The sequence below is a fragment of the Neoarius graeffei genome, chromosome 21, assembly GCF_027579695.1.
Source record: "Neoarius graeffei isolate fNeoGra1 chromosome 21, fNeoGra1.pri, whole genome shotgun sequence".
Classification (NCBI taxonomy): domain Eukaryota; kingdom Metazoa; phylum Chordata; class Actinopteri; order Siluriformes; family Ariidae; genus Neoarius; species Neoarius graeffei.
In genome coordinates, this window is record NC_083589.1 from 4,927,835 (window position 1) to 4,941,505 (window position 13,671).

General features: G+C 40.7%; 1 protein-coding gene across 1 annotated transcript; it reads left to right on the plus strand.

Annotated features, from left to right (window-relative positions):
* Positions 1–241: 241 nt before the first annotated feature.
* llph (LLP homolog, long-term synaptic facilitation factor) lies at positions 242–11,966 on the plus strand. Its single transcript, XM_060903803.1, has 3 exons — positions 242–352; positions 9,336–9,581; positions 11,223–11,966. Exons 2-3 carry the CDS (start codon positions 9,347–9,349, stop codon positions 11,390–11,392), a joined length of 405 nt encoding a protein of 134 aa, XP_060759786.1. The 5' UTR covers positions 242–352; positions 9,336–9,346; the 3' UTR covers positions 11,393–11,966.
* Positions 11,967–13,671: the final 1,705 nt, after the last annotated feature.

Here is a 13,671-nt window from a genome sequence, read left to right on the forward strand (position 1 = left end):
TTCCTTCCACAGAATTCCCATAACCAAAACCCGGATGAGTCCGCCGTCTCTGATTGGTTCAGAACGGTCCCACGTGACGCCGCCGGCTCTCTCTGATGTTGTCCTGAAACACAAACCACCGAGTTCAAATATCGAGATATTTAAAATGTCATGTACATTTGTAGACCAAACATTGACCCATGAACATTAAGTCTTATAAAAATGAAGTCAAATGTGTATATGAGTAATAAAATATACAGTACAACGTTTCCTCAGCGATGACGTGTCGTAAAGTGCCGTAAAGCGGCCCCACTCGCTTTCCGGCAGCTGTAAGCACGTGTCGAGTGCTGAGGCTTCAGGTGTTTATCACACTGTGAGTAAAATTAATTATTATTAGGTAATAATTTACTGTGGTGTTTATATTACACGCAATAAGAACGCAGTTTAGAATAATAGTTATTAAACATGAGGATATTTACATTGCTTTTATTGTTGTAGCTCGATGGTTAGCCGCGAAGCTTAAATTAATAAATTAATATAGGTAAAATATTTTATAGGAATATACTAAACACATAAACAGCTCTAAAAAAGATATCTAAGTGGCTAATTAGCTCGTTTTGTGTTTTTATAATTAATGGCATAAGGGTTGTTTTACAATCAGGGTACGCAAGCTAAAAATCACATTTAACACTTATCTTCAATATCAAAAGGCTTGACTAAATAAACTCGGTTGTTTATTGTAGCCCTGTGATGGCTCTATTTACCATGCAAAAAACAATTTGGTGATAATGTTATTTTTGGTGAATGTATGCTAATATAAATTACTCGTGTCATTTAGAAAACGTGCTTTTTTGACCACAGGTAGCTCCAAAAGGGATGCACTTACATCATTCTTTATACCATAAAACACATATTTGGTTCCATATCATTGGAAACATAGTTAAGTTTTAATGTTGAATGCCAGTAAGTTTTCAGACTATTAGTATGGAATTGTGTCAAAAAAAATGTCCTCTCCGAGACAGCTCATTTTTCAATAGAAAATAACATATCTAAAATGATTACCGTATTGGCCCGAATATAAGACGACCCCGAATATAAGACGACCCCCCCCCCCCCCCCCCCCTTCCAAGCTCATGTTTTGGGAAAAAAATGTCACCAAATTTCATATAGAAAACTTATTTATTTGAAAATCAATCAGTTTTGTCTGTTTATAATTCATTGAGGTAGAGGATTTATTTTTCACATTTACCACAATATATTGCACAGTAGCCATAGTATGAACACTTTGCTTAAATGCCAAAAAACACTTTGAGGCTGAACTACAGCAAGCTTTAATTAAAACAGAATATTGCTACCATCTCCTATTCAATTCATCAGATTTAGGCCTAAATGGATCCCATGCCAATGGAGCAAAACATTGCCCAAGAAAGCAGCAAAAAATACAAAGAAGAATGAACTATTGCTTAAAACAGCAAAACATGAAAACAAACAGCCACTAAGCACAAAGATCTTCTGCATTGCTATCACTCTCACTATCGTCGTCACTTTGATGTTGCTGCACCAGTCCCTCCCACAGGATGTCATCATCGGATCCATCTAATGCATTCGATATGCAGCACTTCTTGAACCCATGAGCGATGCTCTCTGGCGAAATGGCATGCCATGCCTGCAGGATCCACTCACAAAGCAGGCGCACCGCAGGCTTCTGAATTTTCCCCGTTGGTGTGAGTGCGTGGTTACCTGACAGGAGCCACTCCGTGTACTTCTTGCGTAGATTATCTTTAAAGGGCTTGTTGACAACAACATCCAGCACCTGCAGTTGGCTCGTCATTCCGCCTGGGATGATCACAAGATCCCCGTTCATTTTCTGCACTTGCGCTTTCACTTGCTCCGTTAGGTGGCCACGGAAAGCATCCAGAACGAGCATGTTCCGCTTTTTTGAAAGCGCACCAGGTCGCCTACCCCACACAACTTTCAGCCAGTCTACCACCAGCTCAGTGTCCATCCAGCCCCTCTCCTGTGCACGCACAATAATGCCAGCTGGCATGGCCTCCTTAGGGATAGTCTTTCGCTTCAAAATCAGGTAGGGAGGAAGTTTAGTGCCGTCCGCAAGACATGTCAACATGACAGTGACCCTGCTTTTTTCATTTCCCGTCGAGCGCACAAGGACTGATTTGTCACCTCGCTTTGCCACGGTCACCGAAGATGGCATATAAAAAAAAACAGGGGTCTGATCGGCATTGCCGATTTGGTCGAGGGGATAGGAGTGCGTTTTCCTTAATTTAATGATATGCCGCTGAAAACTCAGCAGCTTGTCCTCGAAGTCTGAAGGCAGGCACTGGGCCAGGCTTGTTCGGCGCCTCAGTGATGGTCCGTTGCGCCTCATCATTCTTTTGACCCACCCCAGGCTCGCCTTGAACTCAGCTGGGGGGATATTCAGCTCCTTGGCTATCTCCAAAGCCTTAAGCTGTATTATTGCTCGGGTTACGGGCATTCCGTCTTGACGTTTTTCCGTCACATATTGACAGACTCGTCTGTCAATTTCCTCGAAACGACCGCTTTGAGGTCCACGGAAAGCTTTTCTTTGACTGTTAGCATTCCGAAGACGGTCTTTTTGTGCTCGCCACCGACAAACATTGCATTCCGTGACCCCAAATTTTCTGGCAGCCTGACAATTATTGGACAATTCCGCCGCATTCACTACCATCATTTTAAAATTGGCGTCATAATTCCGTCTAAGCATTTGATTAATTTGTCCTGACTTTGAACCACTTCGTTCAAGACAGTCTCGTGTCTTCTCCATTTTTATTTTTTGTTGTGATAATGCGTGAGGGACGGTGGCCGATTCATTGTGTGTTGTTATTACAAGTCAAAACACTCGTTGTAAAATGTTGTTTTCGATGGCATTTTGTCTAGTCCGTGAATGTAAGACGACCCCCCCCCCCTTTTTAGATCTATTTTTAGAGCAAAAAACCTCGTCTTATATTCGGGCCAATACAGTATTTTCATCCTAAAATATGGTCAAGATATTGGGACATAAATATTAGAGACAACTAACACAAAGCTTACAGCCTTATATTTAGCAGGGATGAGAGTTTTCCGCTTTTCGGCGGATTTCCACTTTTTCTGAGCAAAAATCAACATTATGCCAAATCCGTTGAGATGTTTTTTTTCATTGAGGGGGGTTGGGGTATGTTCCTTCGTGACACTCAAGCGCATAGATATACATAGAAAACTAGATGCCTCGTCCCCGTTGCCCGTCAACGAAGTCGAACGTCCGCACATGGCGGCCGTCTTACCTCAGACAGCTGGCTTACCCATTCCATTGTGTTGGTAGCGATATGTACTTTTCAGATGACCGTAACTTCCTCAAATTTCAATCGATATTCAGACGGTTTGGTTTGTTATATAAAAAAAACAAACGGAAGTATGTATTTATGATATTAATGATGAATAATCATTTTATATTTAAAAAAAAAATACATGCTGAAATTCCTGTGCTGTGAGAAGCCTAACACTGCATACTTATGGATAGCTGTGGCCTTAGGACAAATAACCATACAATTTATTTCCAATTTTTAGTGAAAATATTTTTACATGTGATAGGGCCGTAGGGGAAGCTAAAGTTAAATAAACAGCTTACTCACTTACAACCTCACACCCAAATGTAACAGTACAGTATGATACTGTTGTCCTAGCCCGGCTGCTCATATCAGGAACTGTATTGGACATTATTTCACTAAGTAAATAACGCTACCGATTATCCTTAAAAAAATGATGTATTATCTTACTGGTGAAAGGTGATCCCGCGTGCCCTACTTTCCAGACATCGCCGGTTCTAGCAACCGAAAGCCGCGCAAAAGTCTGGCATCTCGTCACAGTCAGTAATTTAATTTCCTCTAGAAATCATAATGTAAGTTGTTTTAAATTAACCAACCCAAAAATGAAAACCATGTGCAAGTGCAACTTCAGTTATTGAAAATATTATCTCATGACCTTCCATGTAAAATTACTTGGTGCTACGAGCTAGCCTAGCATGAAACACAACTTTGACAAAGCTGCAGTAAGTCGTTTTTGAAAAGAAAAGGTACAATTTTAGCATGTTCAAGCACCCAGAATTACAACCACATTAATAATGTTTTAAGAAATCAAACCATTTGTATATACGTCAAAATTTCAGCGAGATAAGAGTATAAACATTTAAGCATCTCAATGGTCTTACCTCAGTTTACCGCAAATTCTGTGGAAAAGCTTGCCTGTGGTAAGATGGCCGCCCTGTGCGGACATTCTGGAATACGCGGTGAGGCATCTAGTCTTCTATGTATATCTATGCTCAAGCGTACGACGATGTTACATGTTTACATTTTTGCCATCTTAAGTCTCGCGGTAGAATACGTGTTATCTACAATGTAATTGGCCAAAACATCGCTGGCGAGAGCATGATAGCCAATCATAACAGTTCTTACAAGAGTGTGGGAGAGAACAAAAGCCAATCATAACAGTTCTTACAAAAGTACCCGCATCGTTCTATTTTATCGAAACTTGCACATGTTCATCGTCGCTGCGCTTCAAAAATACGTTTCTCTTTCGTATCGGCTTTTTTACTCAAAATGCCGAATACAATTGACAAGCGAGACGAAGCGAAGGTACGTGAAATCGATGCTGGTATAAAAAACAGAGAGGACTGACAAGCTTTTGTCTTTGGTCAGAAGGCTGAAGAAGTCGTTGAAATGATTAAATGAAAATGAGAAGCGACTGTGAACTATAAATAATTGTATAAAGTGTACACAGACATTATCCCGTAAACTTAGCATCCGTTTGATTTAATACATTGAACATGTATATGATGGTCAGTAAATCTGAATTAATGCTGACTGTTTTGAAAACTTAAGTATTTCAAAAGACTTTGAAATCATATGCAACTAATGAGGTCATACTGTAGGGTGACTGACCTTTTCTCCCTAAGAAATTTTATTTAATATATGAACATTTTGATAATTAATAAAACTTACGTTTCATGTGAATTTAGTTTGTCGTTTTTGTTGATCATAAATTATAACCATACCCTTGAATGTAGAATGTGATTTTATTTTGAATTCAAACAATCAGGGTCTCCGCGGATCCTTAAAAAGTCTTAAAAAGTCTTATTTTTAATATGTGTTTTTTAAGGTCTTAAAAAGCATTATATTTCGCTATTTTTTGAGCTATGGTATTAAATTTCACATGGGAGGTATTAAATTTCATCCGGGTAGCCTACGGTAAATGAAAAAAAAAAACATATGTCTGGATTTTTTTTCCGCGCTAACGTTATTTATTCAACCAGCGTCGTTTGTTATCAAGATGCTGAACAAGTAGCACAAGAGCCGTTGTGTGTCTAGCACTAGTTCTAATAGCGCAGGAACCACGCCACAGGGGGCAGTGTGTTCTTTTACCCATGTAGTAGAACCATTGAGAGTAGAGCAGACGAGGAAGAAGTGGTTGAACTTGAACATGAACGGAGATGGGGAAGTGTAAGTTTAGTAACAAGTGGCTTGAGGAGCCAAAATACAAAAGTTGGCTAACAACAGCAACTTCAGAATATGAAGCGAGATGTAAGGTATGTCGGAAAGACATCAAGTTAACAACAATGGGCTGTAAAGCCCTTGACGCTCACTCGAAAGGGGAAAAGCATATGCGCTATGCTGCTAGTCGGGCAACAACAGTCCCCATGCCAATGTTCGCCTCTACGGTCACAAAAAGTGCAACGCCAGCTTTAGCGTCTCCGGCAGCGCTCGAAACTAACGGTGTCCCGACGTCCCGGGGACCATAAAAAATGTCATCGGGACACAAAATTATTATATCTGGGACAATCCCGGGACAATGGAAAAAAATAGATCTAGAAAAAAAGTTCTACATTAATATTATTTACAAAGCCGTAACACATACGTAGACATTCACCTAATTTGTCAATTTTAATTTTAAAACGTTAACAGCGAAAAATACATAGTAGCTACACTTTCGATGCACCTGCATCCGTAGGCTACAGAGCAGCGCATTCTGTTCTAGAATCTTCGGCCAGAGTCCGCATTATATGGACTTGGAATGGAATTGCTACCGCACACGCTGCGCCGACTCTGGCCAGAACAAAAATGCTGAAGTGGTTGAAGTGGACCGACCGCGGGGAAGAAACTGAAAGCCCAGACATAACGTCTCCGGGACCTTCAGGATCCAAAGCGTCATCGCCTGGTCTGCAGGCAACGCTAGCAACTGAATGAACTTAATGAACACTGTTAGACACGTTATAAAATACAACAGGAATGATGTGGCTGGATAACGGAAAAAATGGATAACGGAAAAAATGGATAAAATGGATAACGGAAAGTTCATAAAATGGATAACGGTAATGGATAACGGAAAGTTCATAAAAATGGATAACGGTAATGGTGAAAATTATAAGTTGGCCTTATAAGTGCCAACAGATATTCAAGGTATAAGTAGATGAAATGAACATAAAAGGGGTCTTATTTTCAGCTAAAGTGTACTGCAGATGTAGGGAGTTGAAACATTTTCTGAATGAGCTAGTTGGCCCCTTTAAATAAACGGGTATCTATTCATACAGTGAGATCGCCAAAGTTTAATAAACTGAAAATGCAATAACTGTAATTTTGAAGTAGATGATGTATTGGACATGTGTCGCTTGTGTCTTGTGACTTATTGTAAAAATGATATAAAGGGTTCAAAATCGCATAGTTACAAATATAATAGTAACTTCATATGATAATATTAACCACTGGTTATTTCAGAGAGGAAAAAAATGGGGACACTATTGCTTCCATTCGGGACAATACAACACAGAATTCGGGACCACTGGGGGACACAAAGAAAAAAAGTTAATTTCGAGCCCTGGTCTCCGGGTCCCAGCACAAGTGCTTTCGCGGCATTCGCCCCAACCGCTACGCTGAAGGCAGAAATACTGTGGGTTCTGCAGAAGATGCACTTATTTATTTAAAAAAAATGCTTTGAACTTAACCTAGAGTGTGCTTTTTTTTTTTTTTTTTACTGTACGTATTTGTTCCGCGGTAGTGGTCTTATTTTTTATACTCAGTGGTCTTAAAATTGTCTTAAAAAGTATTATTTTTGCTGGTCAGAAATGTGCAGAGACCCTGACAATACTCCGATTGATTTGAAACATATTTTCATGTAAATATTAGGGGTGGCACGGTTCACAAAAGTCGCGGTTCGGTACGTATTGCGGTTTGAGGTCTGCGGTTCGATACGTATTGCGTTTTGTTTTTTTTTTAATCTTAAGTACTCTGTATTTGGGCATATAGCCTACTATTTACCTTAAGTAAACATAGTTTAGGATACAGCATTTAAGAGAGGTTAAAATTATAGTTGCAATGAAATAATCATGCACAAACTGAGTTTGAGTTGACATAAGCACATTTTATGAACAATCTCTGATGAAAAGCCAGGTAGTATTTTGAAACAGCAAGAGGGAAGACATGGATGATTTCAACAGCTTTTTTATTTACTACAGTATTTATACAAAGTGTCAGGAGTGTTTGCTGCCATGTTGTGGCATCTAGACGAACCAGGTGTCTTTTGTCACATACAGAGTTTTCATAATTGGAAGAAATAAAAATGAGTTCTTAAAGCTTACTTTTGAACAGATGTGTGTGTTAAAACTTAAACTTTTATGTGGCGACCAACCAACCAACCACCTATATACAAAAACCGAATCAAAAACTCTTCTAATCCCTGAGAGTGAGGATGTATTTTTTTCACTTGAAATTAAAGTGCAGTGTTTTGAAACGTATGGCTGGATTTCTTATCTAATCTTAAAGTGCCACTGTATTCTTAGAACGATTTATAACAAAATACACACACAGCCAATATAAAATATTGCAATAAAACCAATCACTGCACTGTTTAAAACAAACCTCCCCTCCCCTCGCCGGAAAAAAAAAAAAAATCTAGTTCGCCCATTATCCTGTGTCATTCTGAGATGCGCAGATAGACAGTAAAGGGAATTCCGAATTCCCTTTACTGTCTATCTGCGCATCTCAGAATGACACAGGATAATGGGCGAACTAGTTTTTTTTTTTTTTTTTTTTTTTCCGGCGCCGCGGTACGCCGGAAATCCGGCGCGGCGCCGGAACGCTATCACCCCTGTTCGCGCGAAAGAGAACCACGTGGTTTCATACGGGCATTCGGCTTTTTTTTTTTTTTTGGCGAACGTCTTAAATAGGGGTACCGCAGTTTATACGCGTATTGCACCGCAACAGGCGTATCGTACGGTTCGTTTTTTTTCCCATAATTGTGCCAAGCCTAGTAAATATATAAAAAAGACAACAGATTTTTTTATCTACTACAGCTCAGATTGCAGGAAAAGTGGTTTGTAAGGCCTTATTTTTCAAAATTTTCCTGGGGGGGGGGGTATCCCTCCCAGACCCCCGGCTTCAGGCGCCATCTTGTTTTCTGCTTTTTTGGTGACCACCCACTCTCATCCCTGATTTAAAAGCACTATGGAAGTAGTGGATTCTGAATTGTCAAAAAAAAATGTCCTCTCCGAGAATCACTTCATTTGTTTCTCCCAGCCCTGCTTAAAGCTACACTTAATCTTGTTATAATACAAACTCTTACACATGCCTGTCTGTTCTTTAACTTATCCTTCACTTAAAAACTGGTACAAGAACCATCTCATCTCATTATCTCTAGCCGCTTTATCCTGTTCTACAGGGTCGCAGGCAAGCTGGAGCCTATCCCAGCTGACTACGGGCGAAAGGCGGGGTACACCCTGGACAAGTCGCCAGGTCATCACAGGGCTGACACATAGACACAGACAACCATTCACACTCACATTCACACCTACGCTCAATTTAGAGTCACCAGTTAACCTAACCTGCATGTCTTTGGACTGTGGGGGAAACCGGAGCACCCGGAGGAAACCCACGGGGAGAACATGCAAACTCCGCACAGAAAGGCCCTCGCCGGCCCCGGGGCTCGAACCCGGACCTTCTTGCTGTGAGGCGACAGCGCTAACCACTACACCACCGTGCCGCCAGATGTTACATATTACACCATAAAAAATTAAATAAAGTAAAATGACATCATGATCTGCTTCCTTTTGTTTTGTAAAATGAAATTTGTAATAAGACATTTTACATTGAAATAAAGGTTTCCTCCTTTCCCTTTATGTAATTAATGAATATAACCCCGTGCTGTTTCAGGACTGCAGTCCATCACTGTGATGCTCTGTGAACTGGAACACGGTTTAGTTTAATTACAGTGGTGTTTGTGCTGAAAGCCGGTTTCACGCTTGCAGTGGAACGAACAGTTTAAATAATCCCAGTTTATTGGTTTCTCTTTCTCAGATCCGGTTGCCATGGCGAAAAGTCTGCGCAGTAAGTGGAAGAGGAAGATGAGAGCGGAGAAGAGGAAGAAGAATGCGCCGAAGGAGCTGGCCCGGCTGAAGGCGGCTCTGGGTCAGGAGGGGAAAAGTGAGATCACCATGAAGGACGTGTGTGAGACGGCGACGCTGGTCCCGGCTCACGCGCTGAGGGACAGAGTGCAGGACGTGGAGATGAGTGGAAAGGACGGAGAGAACGCTGGAGAGCAGAGTGAGACTCTCACTTCACTTCATACGCGCATCACCCTCATCATTAAACTTCATTTAAAGTTTCAGCATGTTGATTTCGTGAACGTTGAATTATTGAGTTGTTAATGTGGCAGGAACACGGTGTAACTACATCAGTATCGTTATTTACACAGTAAAGCGCATGTCCATCAGCAGCTCGGACTCAGGGCTCCGAGTTCGCCTCCTGAGGACGAAAAACATGCAACGCGCTGAAGAGTGTTTTATTTATTTTTCTCACATCACTGATATTGCAAGGAACATAAAATAATTAAAAGCAAAATTTGAAGACTTTTAAAACAAACTACTATTTATTTATTTATTTATTTATTTTCTGCCTGATGTCACCAAAATCGTAATCAGTATCATGGAATCATTTTCTTTTACAGCAAAACTGATTTTTAAACAGAGTTTAGTGTTGCGCTAAATGTTTAATATTTTTACCTGATTTATTTTATAAATTATTTCATTTAGTTTCACGTCCAACAGTGTTTTTTCTAGAAAAATTTAGTATGAGGGCGCTCACCATGGCAAGGGAGTGAAGCGACGAGGGGGGGGATGGTGCCGGTTGTGTCCCCCCCCCGCCATGCGAAGCCTTTGAAAAATTGAGGCTCCAATGGGACATTCTGAGGCTATCTGAGAGGGAAATTGTAACAAATTGTCTGTCAACATTGAAAAAGAAAGAAGTAATCTTCTTCCGCCCCGGACAGTCTTTGGCTTTCTTCCATTTTGTGCCGCGGGATGACGACATCTTTAAATGCCCAAGTGTCAATAAAAACAACTCGTGAACTACTTCTGTCAAAAGCTCCCGCGCCGGTGGGTGAAAGGTCATTCAGTCTCGAGAAATCTCACTCTACAAGTCAGCTGACCTTGTATGTAACCCATGTCAAATCTCGCGAGAGCAGCCGCGACAAGTAAACAACTAAACAACATGGCGCCTCAGTCTGGAAAACGCCAATTTGGATTGTTTTTGCACCGTCTGGCGGTGTATCTACGATGATTGGAATATTTTTGGAGTAATTATAACGTATTTGATGATCAGACACATTGTCACGTGGCGTTGCTGGGATGTTTTCACGGAGAAAAGATCATTTTGAGAAAGATCGCATGTTGTGCAGTAGCATACAAGTGCATGGCCTAAGTGTGACTTGGGGTTCAATCAGCATTTTGGTAAGAGGGCGCAGCACCCCCGTTCCCCGGTTTAGACGAAAGCCTGCGTCCAACATATTTTAACTATTTGTTGGTGGTTAAATTCCTAAAAAAAAATTATTATAAACTTGTGTGTTACTGTGTTCACTATGTATTTGTTTGCTTGACTTTTCCCCATTAACTGCTTTTGTTAAATTCATGAAACATTGTTTTTGAGAGCAAAAATTTATAAATTATTAATTTAAATATAAACTGGAGTGTGACTCTCTACATATAATTTTTATTTTATAATTTTTTGCCTGATATTTTTGTTTTTAAGCATGGCACTTTACGTTTTTTTTTTTTCCACTTTTTTTATTTCAGATATTTTATTTCTCTCTTTTTCTGATGAATTTACCTTTTTGGGGTAACAGTTCTGTTCCCCTGAGGATCACAAGAAACAAACGAACCTCGTGTGTTTCTCTCCGTCTCTCTGTAGGTGAGATGGGGCGGATGGAGACGGACAGTAAGCGGAAGAAGGACACTCTGCTGAATGAACATGGACAGTACCCTGTGTGGATGAGCCAGAGACAGGCCAAGAAACTCAAACACCAGCGCATGGCCAAGAAAACAGGCCACAGGAAGAAGAAGAAGGGTGTGGCCTGGTAGATACACACACCTGTGTTATTGCGTGTAATGTAGACAGACAGTGTGATTCCTCTAAAACGTGCTCCAGTGTGAGACGTTTGTGGTATTAATGAGCTGAACGCTGCGTTTCACCGCCGTGTGACGTCTGGGCTGAGGGTGAAGGGCGGAGTTTTACTGCGTCGCTGAAGAAAACCCTCGGATTTCTTTTTTCCTGGAACTCAGTTTAAGTGATGAAACCCCAGTGTGTGTGTGTGTGTTCGAGAACAGAAACGTGAAAGTGTGTGTGAGATCATCTGTCCTGTTTCACCTTCACTATAAAACTAAACTGCAGGTGAGACGCGACGGGAGAATTGAGTTATTTATAAAAGAAGCCAACAGACGTCATGTTTAATCTCTGAAACGTTCAGCTCGTTAAATATTCATACTTCCTTAATAAAACTCAAATCCAGTCGAATTTCTTGGTTTAATGAACTTCGTTTCTGTATATGTGATTTTATTTTTCCAGTATAAAGCCTAACACATTTAAGAAATGTCTTCAACTGCAATTAAAATCTAATTATTGTTTTTAATAAATGAATGCTTGGCTCCACCCCCAGTCTGTATCCTCAGTTATTTATTAAAGCAGGTTTATTATTCAGCTGCAGTGAGAACAACGTGACCCTGTGCTGGCCATGTTTTCTTTAGATCAACTCGTCTGATTAAAATTTATATCCAGAGTTTGTTTTATATAAATTTTGTGAAGCTGTTTTGTAACAAAGCCTGTTGTTAAAATCGCGATACAAATAAAATGACATGATTCTGAGCTAGCAATATGACTCGGCTAGCTACGTGACTTCCGGCTAGCCCTGTGACCCTGAGCTAGCTACAACCCCGATTCCAAAAAAGTTGGGACAAAGTACAAATTGTAAATAAAAACAGAATGCAATAATTTACAAATCTCAAAAACTGATATTGTATTCACAATAGAACATAGACAACATATCAAATGTCGAAAGTGAGACATTTTGAAATTTCATGCCAAATATTGGCTCATTTGAAATTTCATGACAGCAACACATCTCAAAAAAGTTGGGACAGGGGCAATAAGAGGCTGGAAAAGTTAAAGGTACAAAAAAGGAACAGCTGGAGGACCAAATTGCAACTCATTAGGTCAATTGGCAATAGGTCATTAACATGACTGGGTATAAAAAGAGCATCTTGGAGTGGCAGCAGCTCTCAGAAGTAAAGATGGGAAGAGGATCACCAATCCCCCTAATTCTGCACCGACAAATAGTGGCGCAATATCAGAAAGGAGTTCGACGGTGTAAAATTGCAAAGAGTTTGAACATATCATCATCTACAGTGCATAATATCATCAAAAGATTCAGAGAATCTGGAAGAATCTCTGTGCGTAAGGGTCAAGGCCGGAAAACCATACTGGGTGCCTGTGATCTTCGGGCCCTTAGATGGCACTGCATCACATACAGGCATGCTTCTGTATTGGAAATCACAAAATGGGCTCAGGAATATTTCCAGAGAACATTATCTGTGAACACAATTCACCGTGCCATCCGCCGTTGCCAGCTAAATATAGTTCAAAGAAGAAGCCGTATCTAAACATGATCCAGAAGCGCAGCCGTCTTCTCTGGGCCAAGGCTCATTTAAAATGGACTGTGGCAAAGTGGAAAACTGTTCTGTGGTCAGACGAATCAAAATTTGAAGTTCTTTATGGAAATCAGGGACGCCGTGTCATTCGGACTAAAGAGGAGAAGGACGACCCAAGTTGTTATCAGCGCTCAGTTCAGAAGCCTGCATCTCTGATGGGATGGGGTTGCATTAGTGCGTGTGGCATGGGCAGCTTACACATCTGGAAAGACGCCATCAATGCTGAAAGGTATATCCAGGTTCTAGAGCAACATATGCTCCCGTCCAGACGACGTCTCTTTCAGGGAAGACCTTGCATTTTCCAACAATGACAATGCCAAACCACATACTGCATCAATTACAGCATCATGGCTGCGTAGAAGAAGGGTCCGGGTACTGAACTGGCCAGCCTGCAGTCCAGATCTTTCACCCATAGAAAACATTTGGTGCATCATAAAACGGAAGATACGACAAAAAAGACCTAAGACAGTTGAGCAACTAGAATCCTACATTAGACAAGAATGGGTTAACATTTCTATCCCTAAACTTGAGCAACTTGTCTCCTCAGTCCCCAGACGTTTACAGACTGTTGTAAAGAGAAAAGGGGATGTCTCACAGTGGGAAACATGGCCTTGTCCCAACTTTTTTGAGATGTGGTGTTGTCGTGAAATTTAAAA